Below are 16,612 nucleotides of genomic sequence, written 5' to 3'. Positions count from 1 at the left end.
GGGGAAGAGCAGTGTGGTTTCAGAAGTGGTAGAGGATGTGTGGATCAGGTGTTTGCTTTGAAGAATGTATGTGAGAAATACTTAGAAAAGCAAATGGATTTGTATGTAGCATTTATGGATCTGGAGAAGGCATATGATAGAGTTGATAGAGATGCTCTGTGGAAGGTACTAAGAATATATGGAGTGGGAGGCAAGTTGTTAGAAGCAGTGAAAAGTTTTTATCGAGGATGTAAGGCATGTGTATGTGTAGGAAGAGAGGAAAGTGATTGGTTCTTAGTGAATGTAGGTTTGCGGCAGGGGTGTGCGATGTCTCCTTGGTTGTTTAATTTGTTTATGGATGGGGTTGTTACGGAGGTGAATACAAGAGTTTCGGAAAGAGGGGCAAGTATGGAGTCTGTTGTGGATGAGAGAGCTTGGGAAGTGAGTTGAGAGTTGAGAGTAAATGTGAATTAGTGCAAGGTTATTAGGTACAGTAGGGCTGAGGGACAAGTCAATTGGGAGGTAAGTTTGAATGGAGAAAAACTGGAGGAAGTGAAGTGTTTTAGATATCTGGGAGTGGATTTGGCAGCGGATGGAACCATGGAAGTGTATGTGAATCATAGGGTGGGGGAGGGGGCGAAAATTCTGGGAGCGTTGAATTTTTATTTTGCTTTGTCGCTGTCTCCCATGTTTGCGAGGTAGCGCAAGGAAACAGACGAAAGAAATGGCCCAGCCCACCCCCATACACATGTATATACATACACGTCCACACACGCAAATATACATACCTATACATCTCAATGTACACATATATATACACACACAGACATATACACATGTACATAATTCATACTGTCTGCCTTTATTTGTTCCCATCGCCACCTCGCCACACATGAAATAACAACCCCCTCTCCCTCATGTGTGCGAGGTAGCGCTAGGAAAAGACACCAAAGACCACATTCGTTCACACTCACTCTCTAGCTATCATGTAATAATGCCCGAAACCACAGCTCCCTTTCCACATCCAGGCCCCACACAACTTTCCATGGTTTACCCCAGACGCTTCACATGCCCTGGTTCAATCCACTGACAGCACGTCGACCCCGGTATACCACATCGTTCCAATTCACTCTATTCCTTGCACGCCTTTCACCCTCCTGCATGTTCAGGCCCCGATCACTCAAAATCTTTTTCACTCCATCCTTCCACCTCCAATTTGGTCTCCCACTTCTCCTCGTTCCCTCCACCTCTGACACATATATCTTCTTGGTCAATCTTTCCTCACTCATTCTCTCCATGTGACCAAACCATTTCAAAACACCCTCTTCTGCTCTCTCAACCACACTCTTTTTATTTCCACACATCTCTCTTACCCTTACATTACTTACTCGATCAAACCACCTCACACCACATATTGTCCTCAAACATCTCATTTCCAGCACATCCATCCTCCTGCGCACAACTCTATCCATAGCCCACGCCTCGCAACCATACAACATTGTTGGAACCACTATTCCTTCAAACATACCCATTTTTGCTTTCCGAGATAATGTTCTCGACTTCCAAACATTCTTCAAGGCTCCCACAATTTTCGCCCCCTCCCCCACCCTATGATTCACTTCCGCTTCCATGGTTCCATCCGCTGCCAGATCCACTCCCAGATATCTAAAACACTTTACTTCCTCCAGTTTTTCTCCATTCAAACTTACCTCCCAATTGACTTGACCCTCAACCCTACTGTACCTAATTACCTTGCTCTTATTCACATTTACTCTTAACTTTCTTCTTCCACACACTTTACCAAACTCAGTCACCAGCTTCTGCAGTTTCTCACATGAATCAGCCACCAGCGCTGTATCATCAGCGAACAACAACTGACTCACTTCCCAAGCTCTCTCATCCACAACAGACTTCATACTTGCCCCTCTTTCCAAAACTCTTGCATTCACCTCCCTAACAACCCCATCCATAAACAAATGAAACAACCATGGAGACATCACACACCCCTGCCGCAAACCTACATTCACTGAGAACCAATCACTTTCCTCTCTTCCTACACGTACACATGCCTTACATCCTCGATAAAATATCTTCACTGCTTCTAACAACTTGCCTCCCACACCATATATTCTTAATACCTTCCACAGAGCATCTCTATCAACTCTATCATATGCCTTCTCCAGATCCATAAATGCTACATACAAATCCATTTGCTTTTCTAAGTATTTCTCACATACATTCTTCAAAGCAAACACCTGATCCACACATCCTCTACCACTTCTGAAACCACACTGCTCTTCCCCAATCTGATGCTCTGTACATGCCTTCACCCTCTCAATCAATACCCTCCCATATAATTTACCAGGAATACTCAACAAACTTATACCTCTGTAATTTGAGCACTCACTCTTATCCCCTTTGCCTTTGTACAATGGCACTATGCACGCATTCCGCCAATCCTCAGGCACCTCACCATGAGTCATACATACATTAAATAACCTTACCAACCAGTCAACAATACAGTCACCCCCTTTTTTTTTTTATAAATTCCACTGCAATACCATCCAAACCTGCTGCCTTGCCGGCTTTCATCTTCCGCAAAGCTTTTACTACCTCTTCTCTGTTTACCAAATCATTTTCCCCAACCCTCTCACTTTGCACACCACCTCGACCAAAACACCCTATATCTGCCACTCTATCATCAAACACATTCAACAAACTTTCAAAATACTCACTCCATCTCCTTCTCACATCACCACTACTTGTTATCACCTCCCCATTAGCGCCCTTCACTGAAGTTCCCATTTGCTCCCCTGTCTCACGCACTTTATTTACCTCCTTCCAAGACATCTTTTTATTCTCCCTAAAATTTAATGATACTCTCTCACCCCAACTCTCATTTGCCCTCTTTTTCACCTCTTGCACCTTTCTCTTAACCTCCTGTCTCTTTCTTTTATACATCTCCCACTCAATTGCATTTTTTCCCTGCAAAAATCGTCCAAATGCCTCTCTCTTCTCTTTCACTAATAATCTTACTTCTTCATCCCACCACTCACTACCCTTTCTAATCAACCCACCTCCCACGCTTCTCATGCCACAAGCATCTTTTGCGCAATCCATCACTGATTCCCTAAATACATCCCATTCCTCCCCCACTCCCCTTACTTCCATTGTTCTCACCTTTTTCCATTCTGTACTCAGTCTCTCCTGGTACTTCCTCACACAAGTCTCCTTCCCAAGCTCACTTACTCTCACCACCCTCTTCACCCCAACATTCACTCTTCTTTTCTGAAAACCCATACAAATCTTCACCTTAGCCTCCACAAGATAATGATCAGACATCCCTCCAGTTGCACCTCTCAGCACATTTACATCCAAAAGTCTCTCTTTCGCGCGCCTGTCAATTAACACGTAATCCAATAACGCTCTCTGGCCTCTCTCCTACTTACATACGTATACTTATGTATATCTCGCTTTTTAAACCAGGTATTCCCAATCACCAGTCCTTTTTCAGCACATAAATCTACAAGCTCTTCACCATTTCCATTTACAACACTGAACACTCCATGTATACCAATTATTCCCTCAACTGCTACATTACTCACCGTTGCTTTCAAATCACCCATCACTATAACCCGGTCTTGTGCATCAAAACCACTAACACACTCATTCAGCTGCTCCCAAAACACTTGCCTCTCATGATCTTTCTTCTCATGCCCAAGTGCATATGCACCAATAATCACCCATCTCTCTCCATCAACTTTCAGTTTTACCCATATTAATCGAGAATTTACTTTCTTACATTCTATCACATACTCCCACAACTCCTGTTTCAGGAGTACTGCTACTCCTTCCCTTGCTCTTGTCCTCTCACTAACCCCTGACTTTACTCCCAAGACATTCCCAAACCACTCTTCCCCTTTACTCTTGAGCTTCGTTTCACTCAGAGCTAAAACATCCAGGTTCCTTTCCTCAAACATACTACCTATCTCTTCTTTTTTCACTCTTGGTTACATCCACACACATTTAGACACCCCAACCTGAGTCTACGAGGAGGATGAGCACTCCCCGCGTGACTTCTTTTGTTTCCCATTTTTTAGAAAGTTAAAAATACAAGGAGGGGAGGATTTCTGGCCCCCTGCTCCCGTCCCCTCTAGTCGCCTTCTACGACACGTGAGGAATGCGTGGGAAGTATTCTTTCACCCCTATCCCCAGGGATAATATATATATATATATATATATATATATATATATATATATATATATATATATATATATTATATATATACACACACATATACACATATATACACACACACACACACACACACACACACACACATATATATATATATATATATATATATATATATATATATATATATATATATATATATATATATATATATATAATATATATATATATATATATATATATATATATATATATATATATATATATATATATATATATATATATATACATATGAAAAATGTAAGAAACAATTTAGAAAACTGAAACTTCTATCTTGAAATGAAATTAAAAAAAATGAATGTCACATTATGGTTCAACCTCTGGCTATGGACAAGGGAAATGTATAATTTATTTACACGAACGTCGATAGTAGTTTTCATCAATTTAACCACTGTATCATACTGCCTGGACCACTTCTCTTATCATGAAACTGGAATATTGGTTTATATATATATATATATATATATATATATATATATATATATATATATATATATATATAAGAGCAGAAGAGGGTGTTTTGAAATGGTTCGGGCACATGGAGAGAATGAGTGAGGAAAGATTGACCAAGAGGATATATGTGTCGGAGGTGGAGGGAACGAGGAGAAGAGGGAGACCAAATTGGAGGTGGAAAGATGGAGTGAAAAAGATTTTGTGCGATCGGGGCCTGAACATGCAGGAGGGTGAAAGGAGGGCAAGAAATAGAGTGAATTGGAGCGATGTGGTATACCGGGGTTGACGTGCTGTCAGTGGATTGAATCAAGGCATGTGAAGCGTCTGGGGTAAACCATGGAAAGCTGTGTAGGTATGTATATTTGCGTGTGTGGACGTATGTATATACATGTGTATGGGGGTGGGTTGGGCCATTTCTTTCGTCTGTTTCCTTGCGCTACCTCGCAAACGCGGGAGACAGCGACAAAGCAAAAAAAAAAAAAAAGAAAAAAAAAAAAAAATATATATATATATATATATATATATATATATATATATATATATATATATATATATATATATATATATATGTTCCCTCCACTACTTTGAAAGTTTTACTGAAGCTTTTCTAAGCCACTTCCATAGCGTTTTCATTAACGATATCATTGTAGTTTTGCCTGTCAAAAGTAATGCGATATATATATATATATATATATATATATATATATATATATATATATATATATATATATATACCTATATATACCTATATATACCTATATATATATACCTATATATACCTATATATATATATATATATATATATATATATATATATATATATATATATATATATATATATATATATATATATATATATGAATATATCTTTGCAATGGCTTCGATGCCTTGAACCAAGTTACCATTTTCCGTAATTAACGGACCAGTTAATTGGCTAATGTCTTTCGTCCTTCTAACATTATCAAAAAAGTTTTAAGGTTTATTTTACTGCTTTCAACAATATACGCTTCAAACCGACATATAAAAATTAGTTTCTCTATGGATATGTAAGTAATTTACTCCATTACGTTGGTATTTGTCTCTTTGACATTCATATGCGCTGCATTTTCAGACAACAACCACATCTTTATGTCATCGTTCCGCTACTTCTGCCTCGCTTCGGAAAAAGACCGTGTACTACGCATTGACACTTATGTTCCCTCCACTACTTTGAAAGTTTTACTGAAGCTCTTCTAAGCCACTTCCATATCGTTTTCATTAACGATATCATTGTAGTTTTGCCTGTCATAAGTAATGCGATGATTTACGACAAGATGGTATGTTCCTGGATGTTGTACAACTGTGCAATACACGACAAGACCTCGCAATCCTAAATACAGCGAAAGGATCCTTGACACGATGGTATATCTCTTAATACAACGGTACAATCCTTGATACGACGGTATGTACCTTAATACAACGGTACGATCCTTGATACGACGGTATGTACTTTAATACAATGGTACGACCCTTGATACGACAGCATGTCCTTTAATACAACGGTACGATCCTTGATACGACGGTATATCCCTTAATACAACGGTACGATCCTTGATACGACGGTACGATCCTTGATACGACGGTATGTACCTTAATACAACGGTACGATCCTTGATACGACGGTATATCCCTTAATACAACGGTACGATCCTTGATACGACGGTACGATCCGTGAAATCGAGGTACGACCCTTGACATGAGAGTCAGGGCAGGCCAGGCCACCTCAGCCGAGGGGTCGTTATGTAGAAGTAAAGCGACGCACCCTTGTGCTCAAGGGTCGTACCTTCTGCTTAAGAGTTAAAAGAAAAAGAAAATTTGTGTCAAACATATTTTACAAATTACTGTATTCATGAAAGAGAATACAGAGAGCAGGTGGCTGTATTCACTGACGGGTCTCGGGGGCAAAATGCGAGGTTCGCTTTGAAGTGTTGCAAATATTTTCCGTCAATATAGGAAAAGCTATTTTTCTCAGTCTCATCATGAGTGAATAGATTAAAAGATGCAGGTGCAGCTCAATAAGGCGAAAAGTCTTTGAAGTGTTGGTAATGCTGAGAGAGAGAGAGAGAGAGAGAGAGAGAGAGAGAGAGAGAGAGAGAGAGAGAGAGAGAGAGAGAGAGACCTATCTCTTTGACGCGATTTTGTCAGTCGACGGGTAGCGCGTCGCACCCACCGCATGTTAATTTAGAGTCAAGAGTAAAGAGATGTTGTGAGTTACATGTTTTCAAGTATTCTGTGTAAGATGAAGATAGTGTGTCGGTTTGTATCGTAAAAGCCAGAAACTCATGTCTCTGTGAGGCATGAAAAAAGGAAGAGGCAACAATCTGGGCCAGGAAGGGGAACTTGACAGCCGATGTAGTGCTAGGCTACCGCGCCTCCTTCATCTACTTCTGATATCCAGGAGGCAGCACCTCCACAGACGGTGATGTGGCTGCCACATTACTACCTGAGAGAGAGAGAGAGAGAGAGAGAGAGAGAGAGAGAGAGAGAGAGAGAGAGAGAGAGAGAGAGAGAGAGAGAGAGAAAGAGAGAGAGAGAGTTACGTAAATACACAGACGCAAGGTCCAAGCAAGGTGGCCTGGCTTTACCACTACTGAAAAAGACAGTAGAAGAGACAGCAAATCATAGGCCCTATCCCCACCCTCCAATCCCTCCGACAATATACTAAATGGAAAACAGGTAGAACTAATACCTTGCAGGACTAAAAAGCCCGAGGAAAATATCTATATGAAAGTCAGTCACCAACGGCATATATTCTTCACTTTTTGTTATAAATATAAGAGCCAGAATACACTCTGAGCACCAGCCTCGCGACGTGCCAAGCCTATATTACTCCTGATATGGAAGTATCATACAATGATTCTTTCTTGTTCCCTTAATGCAAGCGACACAAGTTAATCAAAGGTGGTACGTTACTGCAGCATAACCAGAGAGAGGTCAGTGGTCGAGAGGGTGGCATGATATACCACTAAGTTGTGATAACTGATCAATATAATTTGTCAATACCCGAGAGCGACCAGAGATGATCAAGCCACCTAATATAAACATACTAACAGCGTTGCTCTGAACTGTATGGTTTCGGGACTTATTCCACGCGTCGTTGGTAAAGAATTATTTCGTGCAATCCAGATCAACTTCGTGACCTCTAAATTTTAGTCCATTATCTGTCGTTGGCAGTAATGGCGCAACCGTTAAGAAAGTTTCAATACTGACGTTGGTGAATCCTTTTAGTATCTTAATAACATTCTATCAAATTACCTGGCAGCCGCTTTTTGCATTGAAAGAACAAACCAAATTTCCGTCGTCTGTCCTCATATGGTTTGTTACGTAAGGAATTCATTTGGTTCCTTTCGCAGCACTACTTCCAATGTTAGAGCATCCTTGCTTAAATAGAAGGCCCAAAGCTATAATGCATATTCAGGGTGGGGTCTAACTAGACTTGGGCATCATGGCAATATCACAACCTTGCTTTTATATGTAAAGTTTCTGTTAATAAATCTTACCATCTTATTTGCTTTCCTGGCAGTGTCATTACAATGCTGGGAGAATTTTGAAGTTGTTGGAGACAGTAATCCCTGGATCACTTACACAAGGAGTGTACCTTATCTTGTGGCTCATCAATTCACAATCGAATTTCTTGTTGAGGTTTCAATTTACAACAGCTAAAATTTATTAACGTTAAGTGCCACTTGCTATTTTGTAGACCATTCAGAGATTTTATCTCTTGTAATCAGTCTATGTTCTTCATTCAATATGGCATTGACGATCTTTTGTGTCATCTGCAAATCTGGCCTCCATTAGTATAATCCACAGGAATGATGAAAAGTTTAGACCCCAGAACGGACCCCTGTGGGACCCCATAAGTAACGGGTGACCACGGTGATGATTCCCTATTCATTCCAACTCTCTGCTTCGTATCACATTACCAGCCAGCTATCCAGTTCCCTACGCAACCAATAATCCTCAAGGCCCGGACTTCATGCATCAATCTAACGTGGGAGACTTTGTCGAAAGCTTTTTGAAAGTTTAAAACTGTAACATTTATTACTTTAGATTCGTCGTGGGTACTGAATGATTCATGATAAAGTTCAGGGATGTCTGTGGGGCATGATCTGTGCCTTCTAAACCCATGCTATGTATTATTGATCAAACTGCTGTTCGAAGTGACCTACGTTTTTGTTTCTAATATTCGACCGTAAATGATCACATAAATTGATGTGAGGTTAACAGGTCGGTAATTACCAGGCATTCACGGCTTCCCTTTTTGAGTATAGGAGTGACGTCTGCCAGTCTCCAGTCCTGCGGGACGATCCCATCCTGGATAGATTAATTGACAATATAGATTGACGGTTTAGCAGTTTCGTGCTTCCTCGTGGAAAAACCGATCAGGACAGGAAGTTGTATAAGTCTTCATCTTATCTGTGTTAGTTCTTCTCTAACTGTGATGGTAAATTCTGGTATCGCGTGTATTCTGTTCATCACTGTCTCAATGCTCGTGACGCTGCTTTTTGGAGTAAAATCAGGGTTGCTACTATGCTTTCATCACCCACAATGGGTTCCCCATTTTCGTTTACTAAGGGTCATATCACAGTTCTTATATGCTTCTTGTTCTTGATATATCTATAAAAACTTGTAACACCGCTACTGCAATCTCTTGCGATACTCACTTCATACTTTCTGCTGGCTTTCTACACAGGTCATTTTACCTCTTTCCTAACACAGCAAGATTTGAGTCACTGCCAGATGTCGTAAGCTTGCAGAATCTATTTTTGCACCTTCCGGCTTGCGATATCTGGGGAGCAACGATGAGGCCTATCAACAATGAGAGAGAGAGAGAGAGAGAGAGAGAGAGAGAGAGAGAGAGAGAGAGAGAGAGAGAGAGAGAGAGAGAGAGAGAGAGAGAGAGTGTTACGTAAATACACGGACGCAAGGTCCAAGCAAGGTGACCTGGCTTTACCACTACTGAAAAAGACAGTAGAAGAGACAGCAAATCATAGGCCCTATCCCCACCCTCCAATACCTCTGACAATATACTAAATGGAAAACAGGTAGAACTAATACCTTGCAGGACTAAAAAGCCCGAGGAAACTATCTATATGAAAGTCAGTCACCAACGGCATATATTCTTCACTTTTTGTTATAAATATAAGAGCCAGAATACACTCTGAGCACCAGCCTCGCGACGTGCCAAGCCTATATTACTCCTGATATGGAAGTATCATACAATGATTCTTTCTTGTTCCCTTAATGCAAGCGACACAAGTTAATCAAAGGTGGTACGTTACTGCAGCATAACCAGAGAGAGGTCAGTGGTCGAGAGGGTGGCATGATATACCACTAAGTTGTGATAACTGATCAATATAATTTGTCAATACCCGAGAGCGACCAGAGATGATCAAGCCACCTCATATAAACATACTAACAGTGTTGCTCTGAACTGTATGGTTTCGGGACTTATTCCACGCGTCGTTGGTAAAGAATTATTTCGTGCAATCCAGATCAACTTCGTGACCTCTAAATTTTAGTCCATTATCTGTCGTTGGCAGTAATGGCGCAACCGTTAAGAAAGTTTCAATACTGACGTTGGTGAATCCTTTTAGTATCTTAATAACATTCTATCAAATTACCTGGCAGCCGCTTTTTGCATTGAAAGAACAAACCAAATTTCCGTCGTCTGTCCTCATATGGTTTGTTACGTAAGGAATTCATTTGGTTCCTTTCGCAGCACTACTTCCAATGTTAGAGCATCCTTGCTTAAATGGAAGGCCCAAAGCTATAATGCATATTCAAGGTGGGGTCTAACTAGACTTGGGCATCATGGCAATATCACAACCTTGCTTTTATATGTAAAGTTTCTGTTAATAAATCTTACCATCTTATTTCCTTTCCTGGCAGAGTCGTTACAATGCTGGGAGAATTTTGAAGTTGTTGGAGACAGTAATCCCTGGATCACTTACACAAGGGGTGTACCTTATCTTGTGGCTCATCAATTCAAAATCGAATTTCTTGTTGAGGTTTCAATTTACAACAGCTAAAATTTATTAACGTTAAGTGCCACTTGCTATTTTGTAGACCATTCAGAGATTTTATCTCTTGTAATCAGTCTATGTTCTTCATTCAATATGGCATTGACGATCTTTTGTGTCATCTGCAAATCTGGCCTCCATTAGTAAAATCCACAGGAATGATGAAAAGTTTAGACCCCAGAACGGACCCCTGTGGGACCCCATAAGTAACGGGTGACCACGGTGATGATTCCCTATTCATTCCAACTCTCTGCTTCGTATCACATTACCAGCCAGCTATCCAGTTCCCTACGCAACCAATAATCCTCAAGGCCCGGACTTCATGCATCAATCTAACGTGGGAGACTTTGTCGAAAGCTTTTTGAAAGTTTAAAACTGTAACATTTATTACTTTAGATTCGTCGTGGGTACTGAATGATTCATGATAAAGTTCAGGGATGTCTGTGGGGCATGATCTGTGCCTTCTAAACCCATGCTATGTATTATTGATCAAACTGCTGTTCGAAGTGACCTACGTTTTTGTTTCTAATATTCGACCGTAAATGATCACATAAATTGATGTGAGGTTAACAGGTCGGTAATTACCAGGCATTCACGGCTTCCCTTTTTGAGTATAGGAGTGACGTCTGCCAGTCTCCAGTCCTGCGGGACGATCCCATCCTGGATAGATTAATTGACAATATAGATTGACGGTTTAGCAGTTTCGTGCTTCCTCGTGGAAAAACCGATCAGGACAGGAAGTTGTATAAGTCTTCATCTTATCTGTGTTAGTTCTTCTCTAACTGTGATGGTAAATTCTGGTATCGCGTGTATTCTGTTCATCACTGTCTCAATGCTCGTGACGCTGCTTTTTGGAGTAAAATCAGGGTTGCTACTATGCTTTCATCACCCACAATGGGTTCCCCATTTTCGTTTGCTAAGGGTCATATCACAGTTCTTATATGCTTCTTGTTCTTGATATATCTATAAAAACTCGTAACACCGCTACTGCAATCTCTTGCGATACTCACTTCATACTTTCCTAACACAGCAAGATTTGAGTCACTGCCAGATGTCGTAAGCTTACAGAATCTTTGCACCTTCCGGCTCTTGCGATATCTGGGGAGCAACGATGAGGCCTATCAACGATGAGAGAGAGAGAGAGAGAGAGAGAGAGAGAGAGAGAGAGAGAGAGAGAGAGAGAGAGAGAGAGAGAGAGAGAGAGAGAGAGAGAGAGAGAGAGAGAGAGAGAGAGAGAGAGAGAGAGAGAGAGAGAGAGGAGAGAGAGAGAGGAGAGAGAGAGAGGAGAGAGAGAGAGGAGAGAGAGAGAGAGGAGAGAGAGAGGAGAGAGAGAGAGAGGAGAGAGAGAGAGAGGAGAGAGAGAGAGAGGAGAGAGAGAGAGAGGAGAGAGAGAGAGAGGAGAGAGAGAGAGAGGAGAGAGAGAGAGAGGAGAGAGAGAGAGAGGAGAGAGAGAGAGAGGAGAGAGAGAGAGAGGAGAGAGAGAGAGAGGAGAGAGAGAGAGAGGAGAGAGAGAGAGAGAGAGGAGAGAGAGAGAGAGGAGAGAGAGAGAGAGGAGAGAGAGAGAGAGGAGAGAGAGAGAGAGGAGAGAGAGAGAGAGAGAGAGAGAGAGAGAGAGAGAGAGAGAGAGAGAGAGAGAGAGAGAGAGAGAGAGAGAGAGAGAGAGAGAGAGAGAGAGAGTGTCCCAAAAGCTGCCCCCAGATTTCTTCTCCTTTCGAGCACTGCAGAACACTTCTGGCCAGTCAAGTTGCACCGCCAAAGGTCAGGGAGAGGAGGTACGGTTTAGTGTCACCGCATTACTGAGTTTCTGATTCTGGCTGAATGTTGTATCGTCCAGCCAGAAATACGTCTACCCTGGTTGGCTACGGTGGCCATACGACATCGAAGACCAACATCATTAATGGAGTCAAGGCTCCTGATTCATCCACACAAAAGTGAAAAATATTTTCCCACTGAAAGACACTAAAGCTCCAACATGAGCGACACAGTGTGGAGGAGGTCTTGGATGGTGATGAAACTGCTGGGAAAGACATGGACCAAGAACTCCAGAGCCTTGACCTACATAAGGCTCATGGTCTGGTGATCTTCCTCCATATGTGCTGAATAAGTGTGTATATACAGTACACAGGAGAGACCGCCTGACATGTTCTTCAATAAGTCGCTGGAGGACGACGGCAAGAGCAAGAGTGCCAATGTTGTACTTGTCACTGAGAACGAAGATCGGGTCATGGCTCTGAACTGTACACTAGTCTCTCTAACGAACCTGGTCTGTGGAACATTTGATCAGTAAACAACTGACTGAATACTTGCACACGAGAAACGACCATAACCAGCGACAACACGAATATAAGTAAAAGTGATACTTAGTAAACCTCCTAGACGTGTAAGAGAAGGATGGGAGGACTGTGTGTTCCTAGACTACCACAATTAGTGACTGACACTGTACCACTTAAGGATCATCAGGGAGGAAAAACGGGGAGACTTTAACAATGGATGGAAAAAAAAAAAGAACACACGCGAAGAGAAGAAAGGACGCGTATTACAGGAGGTTTCTGGAGATAGGCTGGGGTTGCTGGCGGCGTGCCACAGAGGCTGGTTAGTCATGGAAATACCACCGTTCATAATGTACGTAAATAATTTGATAGAAAGACTGGACTCGTGACTGAATATGTTTGGAGCTGATGCCAAGGTCATATGAGAAGCAAAGGATCATGATGATGGCATCAACTTACAAGGGGACCTAAGTAAGCTCCAAAGCAGGACAAATACAAGGTTGATGAAATTCAATCCAGGTAAATGTAAAGTAATGACGAACTGACAAAGTGAAAGAAGGCCTGGTTACGATTAATTTCTGAAAGGATATAAGTTGCAGGGATATTTGTGTCAATGAGACCTACGAGTCGAAATTCATCCTGTCGCCAGAGCTCCACCTCAGAACTGTAAAGGAGACAATCTATCTACTGACCTGTATCAAAACCGCCGTATTTAACTACATGGATAGAGAAATGTTCAGAAAACTATACCCAGTGTTTACTTGGCCTAAACTTGTATATGCTTCTCAAGTTTGATTATCGGACGTAGAGATGTAATGTCCAGAGCAGTGGAAACATTGGTACCAGCATTAGGAAAGATATGTTATACTGAGAGGAAATGTGGGCAAATTAATGGATTCATTAACTTGCCCACAACGGAAGAATGAATGAAGAGCGACTTTATGGTAACGGTCAAGTTTTTATTTTTACATAATTAAACGATGAAAGTGAACACTTCGAAAAAATGTACAGATAGAACAATGAGAGATCATAAAAATAAACTATGCAATAAACGTGGTAGAAAAGATTCATCTAAATAGTGTGAAAGGAATAAGCTGTGTAAGAAACAGCAGCAAAAAGTTTAAAAAGTTACATGACAGCTGAGAAAGTTCACAAGATGGGTCCTCAGGAATATAGAATCCCTTCCCGTATAATACAAATAGATAATCATAATTAGGTATTCACACACGAGCTTCCACACTGCGATGGTCAGCGTTGCGACCCATCAATCCCTCGGGCCCGAGTGCAAGTCCCCGTCAAGGTGAGCTCACAGCCAACCCAGCTGTTCATCCCCCCCACCTCTACAGTAAATGTGTACGTATACATAACGCTGAGACATGATTAAATACAATGGAATTCTAACAACAGGAGACTACTGCTTCGCTTATAGTTAATCATACCACATATTTACAATCCCGTTGAAAGTATTTCGCCTAATTCAAGGTAAAACGTTTGTCCACGAATTTGCACCCATTACTTCGAGTGAAATCGGGTGAATCAAGTCTCAAGTAGCTTGTTAGATCAATATCATCAAAACCTTTGATGATTGGGAAAATTCGTATTAGATCACCCGACGCTCTCTTGTCTAAACCAGGTATATTAAAGTCGTTTAGTCAGCTCTCAGTGGCAGCTCAACACTGTTCTCGCTTCATCTTGTCTGTTTCCCTTTCAGGTACGACGACCATAACTGAACACAATGTTCACGACCAGTGACTTGTAATGAGTAAGGATGATTGCTGTGGAAGGCTTACCTATAGATCAAAGAATCTTCTTCGCTCTTGTTAACTGCTTCTGTGAACTATTTACTTGGTTTCTGGTCACTCGAGATTAGTATTTTCTAAAGCCTTCTTTCTCATTCACCTTTTGCAGTTCAGCAGAATTCATACGGTAACTTGCCTTTACGTTGTTACCACTGATACGTAAAACTTTGCAATTTTCAATATCATATATCATTTGCCGCCTATGAGCCCAGTCCATCAATTTGTCTATGTCAGTTTGAAGCTCCAGATGTTCAGTTCTTCTGTAAATTCATTTTCCAGCTTAGGGTCAACAGCGAATTTTGATATCTTACAATACAACAAATTATCATCAATATCACTTATATAGATGAGAAAGAGAACAGGTCCCAATACTGACCCTTGTGGCACACCACTTGTCACGCCTAACCATTCTGAGGCTCGACCATCAAACATACTCTTTGTTTACGGCCAGTCAACCAATTTCCTATCCACATAAGTACAATCCCATCGATAACATCTGACAATTTTAGCTAGTAATGTCTGATACGGAACCTTACAGAATGCTTTCTGAAAATCGAGATAGATGACATCAATTACTTTACTTTCATCGTAGTTGATCGTATCATAAATCAGTCAGATTTCAACGGTGGTTCCCTAAATGGTATAAATTTGATCTCGAATGATGATCTCCACAAGTTTTCCACTTTCGGACTGTCAAACAAATTGCTGGATCAGTTCCGAGCAGTGATTTCTTATCTTTTTTTTATATGTTGCAATGGCAAACTTTCATACATCTGAAACTTTTGAAGTACCTTGTGACTTACTGAAAAGAGAAGTCAAGGGTTTATCTTTTCGCCTCTTTTATTGTTCTCAGTTAAGCCCTATTGAGGGTCAGTCGTTTCATTTAGATCCATTACTTTTATTGCAGACAGTGCAGCGTCCGCAAAAAACCTTGTCCGCCTCCATATATTTTCAGAGGTGATACACGCCTTAGGTTTGTAGTGTGTACAAGCATACGACTCTCTCAGGATGAAATCATCGTACACCTGGAGGCACAGACGTGTTGCTACCGGTGTGAGCACCAGCAACCCGCTTCAGTAAGCCTCAAGCTATCTTTAGAAAAGGATGATCTTTCTTTACTCCTCCTGACTGCCATTTCATTTTGGGAATCTCGCTTTTAGGCGCTTTATATCTTACCTCCTCTGCTTCAAGATGGTCGTCTCTAACCTCTCTAAGGAGGTGAAGCCTTTGCTCTCGCCTGGAAGCAAGAAAATGTGGGTACGCGTGAGGTTTCTAGGAGCACTGGTCGCTCAGAACACACGATCAACCAGCTGCTTGGCAAGGCTCGCGGTCTCCCTGACAATGTTATCCTATCACCAAAACCCAAGGTAGACTTCTGTATGTATAAACAACCTCCTAAGAAGAGAAGGACTGAAACATCTTCGCATCTCACTCAACTAAAAAGAAAAAAAAAAAGTCATCCAAAACTTCTAGGGAACGTTTTTCAAAGAACAATTCAACATCTTCTGCAAAAGGCCCTTCACATTACCGTACGTCAGCTGCTAAACCCCTGCTCGCGAAGGAAATGAAAGGCAAACAACTCGTATCTGCAGAGAAATACAAAGACTGGAGTGAGGTTTTCCGATGACAGTTCCTTCATGTGTGAACAGTCGAGGCGAGGATGGGTGAGGAGGCAGCAGGGGGCCGGCCAGCCGGTGTGACATTCGTTTTGATGAAGGTGAACACCCGTAGGTGGTGATGTTCTGGGGTTGCTTTAATGTTGCAATGGGTAAGGGAGGGTGGTACTTCGTACCT

The 16,612-nt window shown here is 41.4% G+C and overlaps 2 protein-coding genes across 3 annotated transcripts in view; one reads left to right on the top strand and one right to left on the bottom strand.

Moving 5' to 3' along the window:
• Window positions 1-16,612, top strand: part of LOC139753949 (uncharacterized) — a 171,470-nt gene that overhangs the window by 140,003 nt on the left and 14,855 nt on the right. The window lies entirely within an intron of this gene.
• LOC139752975 (CDK5 regulatory subunit-associated protein 3-like) overlaps window positions 1-16,612 on the bottom strand; it is a 75,241-nt gene that overhangs the window by 46,808 nt on the left and 11,821 nt on the right. The window contains 1 exon segment of the mRNA XM_071669144.1: window positions 15,995-16,055. Within this exon segment, the coding sequence (XP_071525245.1) occupies window positions 15,995-16,055 (61 nt within the window).

The sequence above is a fragment of the Panulirus ornatus genome, chromosome 1, assembly GCF_036320965.1.
Source record: "Panulirus ornatus isolate Po-2019 chromosome 1, ASM3632096v1, whole genome shotgun sequence".
NCBI lineage: Eukaryota > Metazoa > Arthropoda > Malacostraca > Decapoda > Palinuridae > Panulirus > Panulirus ornatus.
Note: the sequence above shows the minus strand (reverse complement) of the source record. Positions and strands in the feature narration are given on the sequence as shown.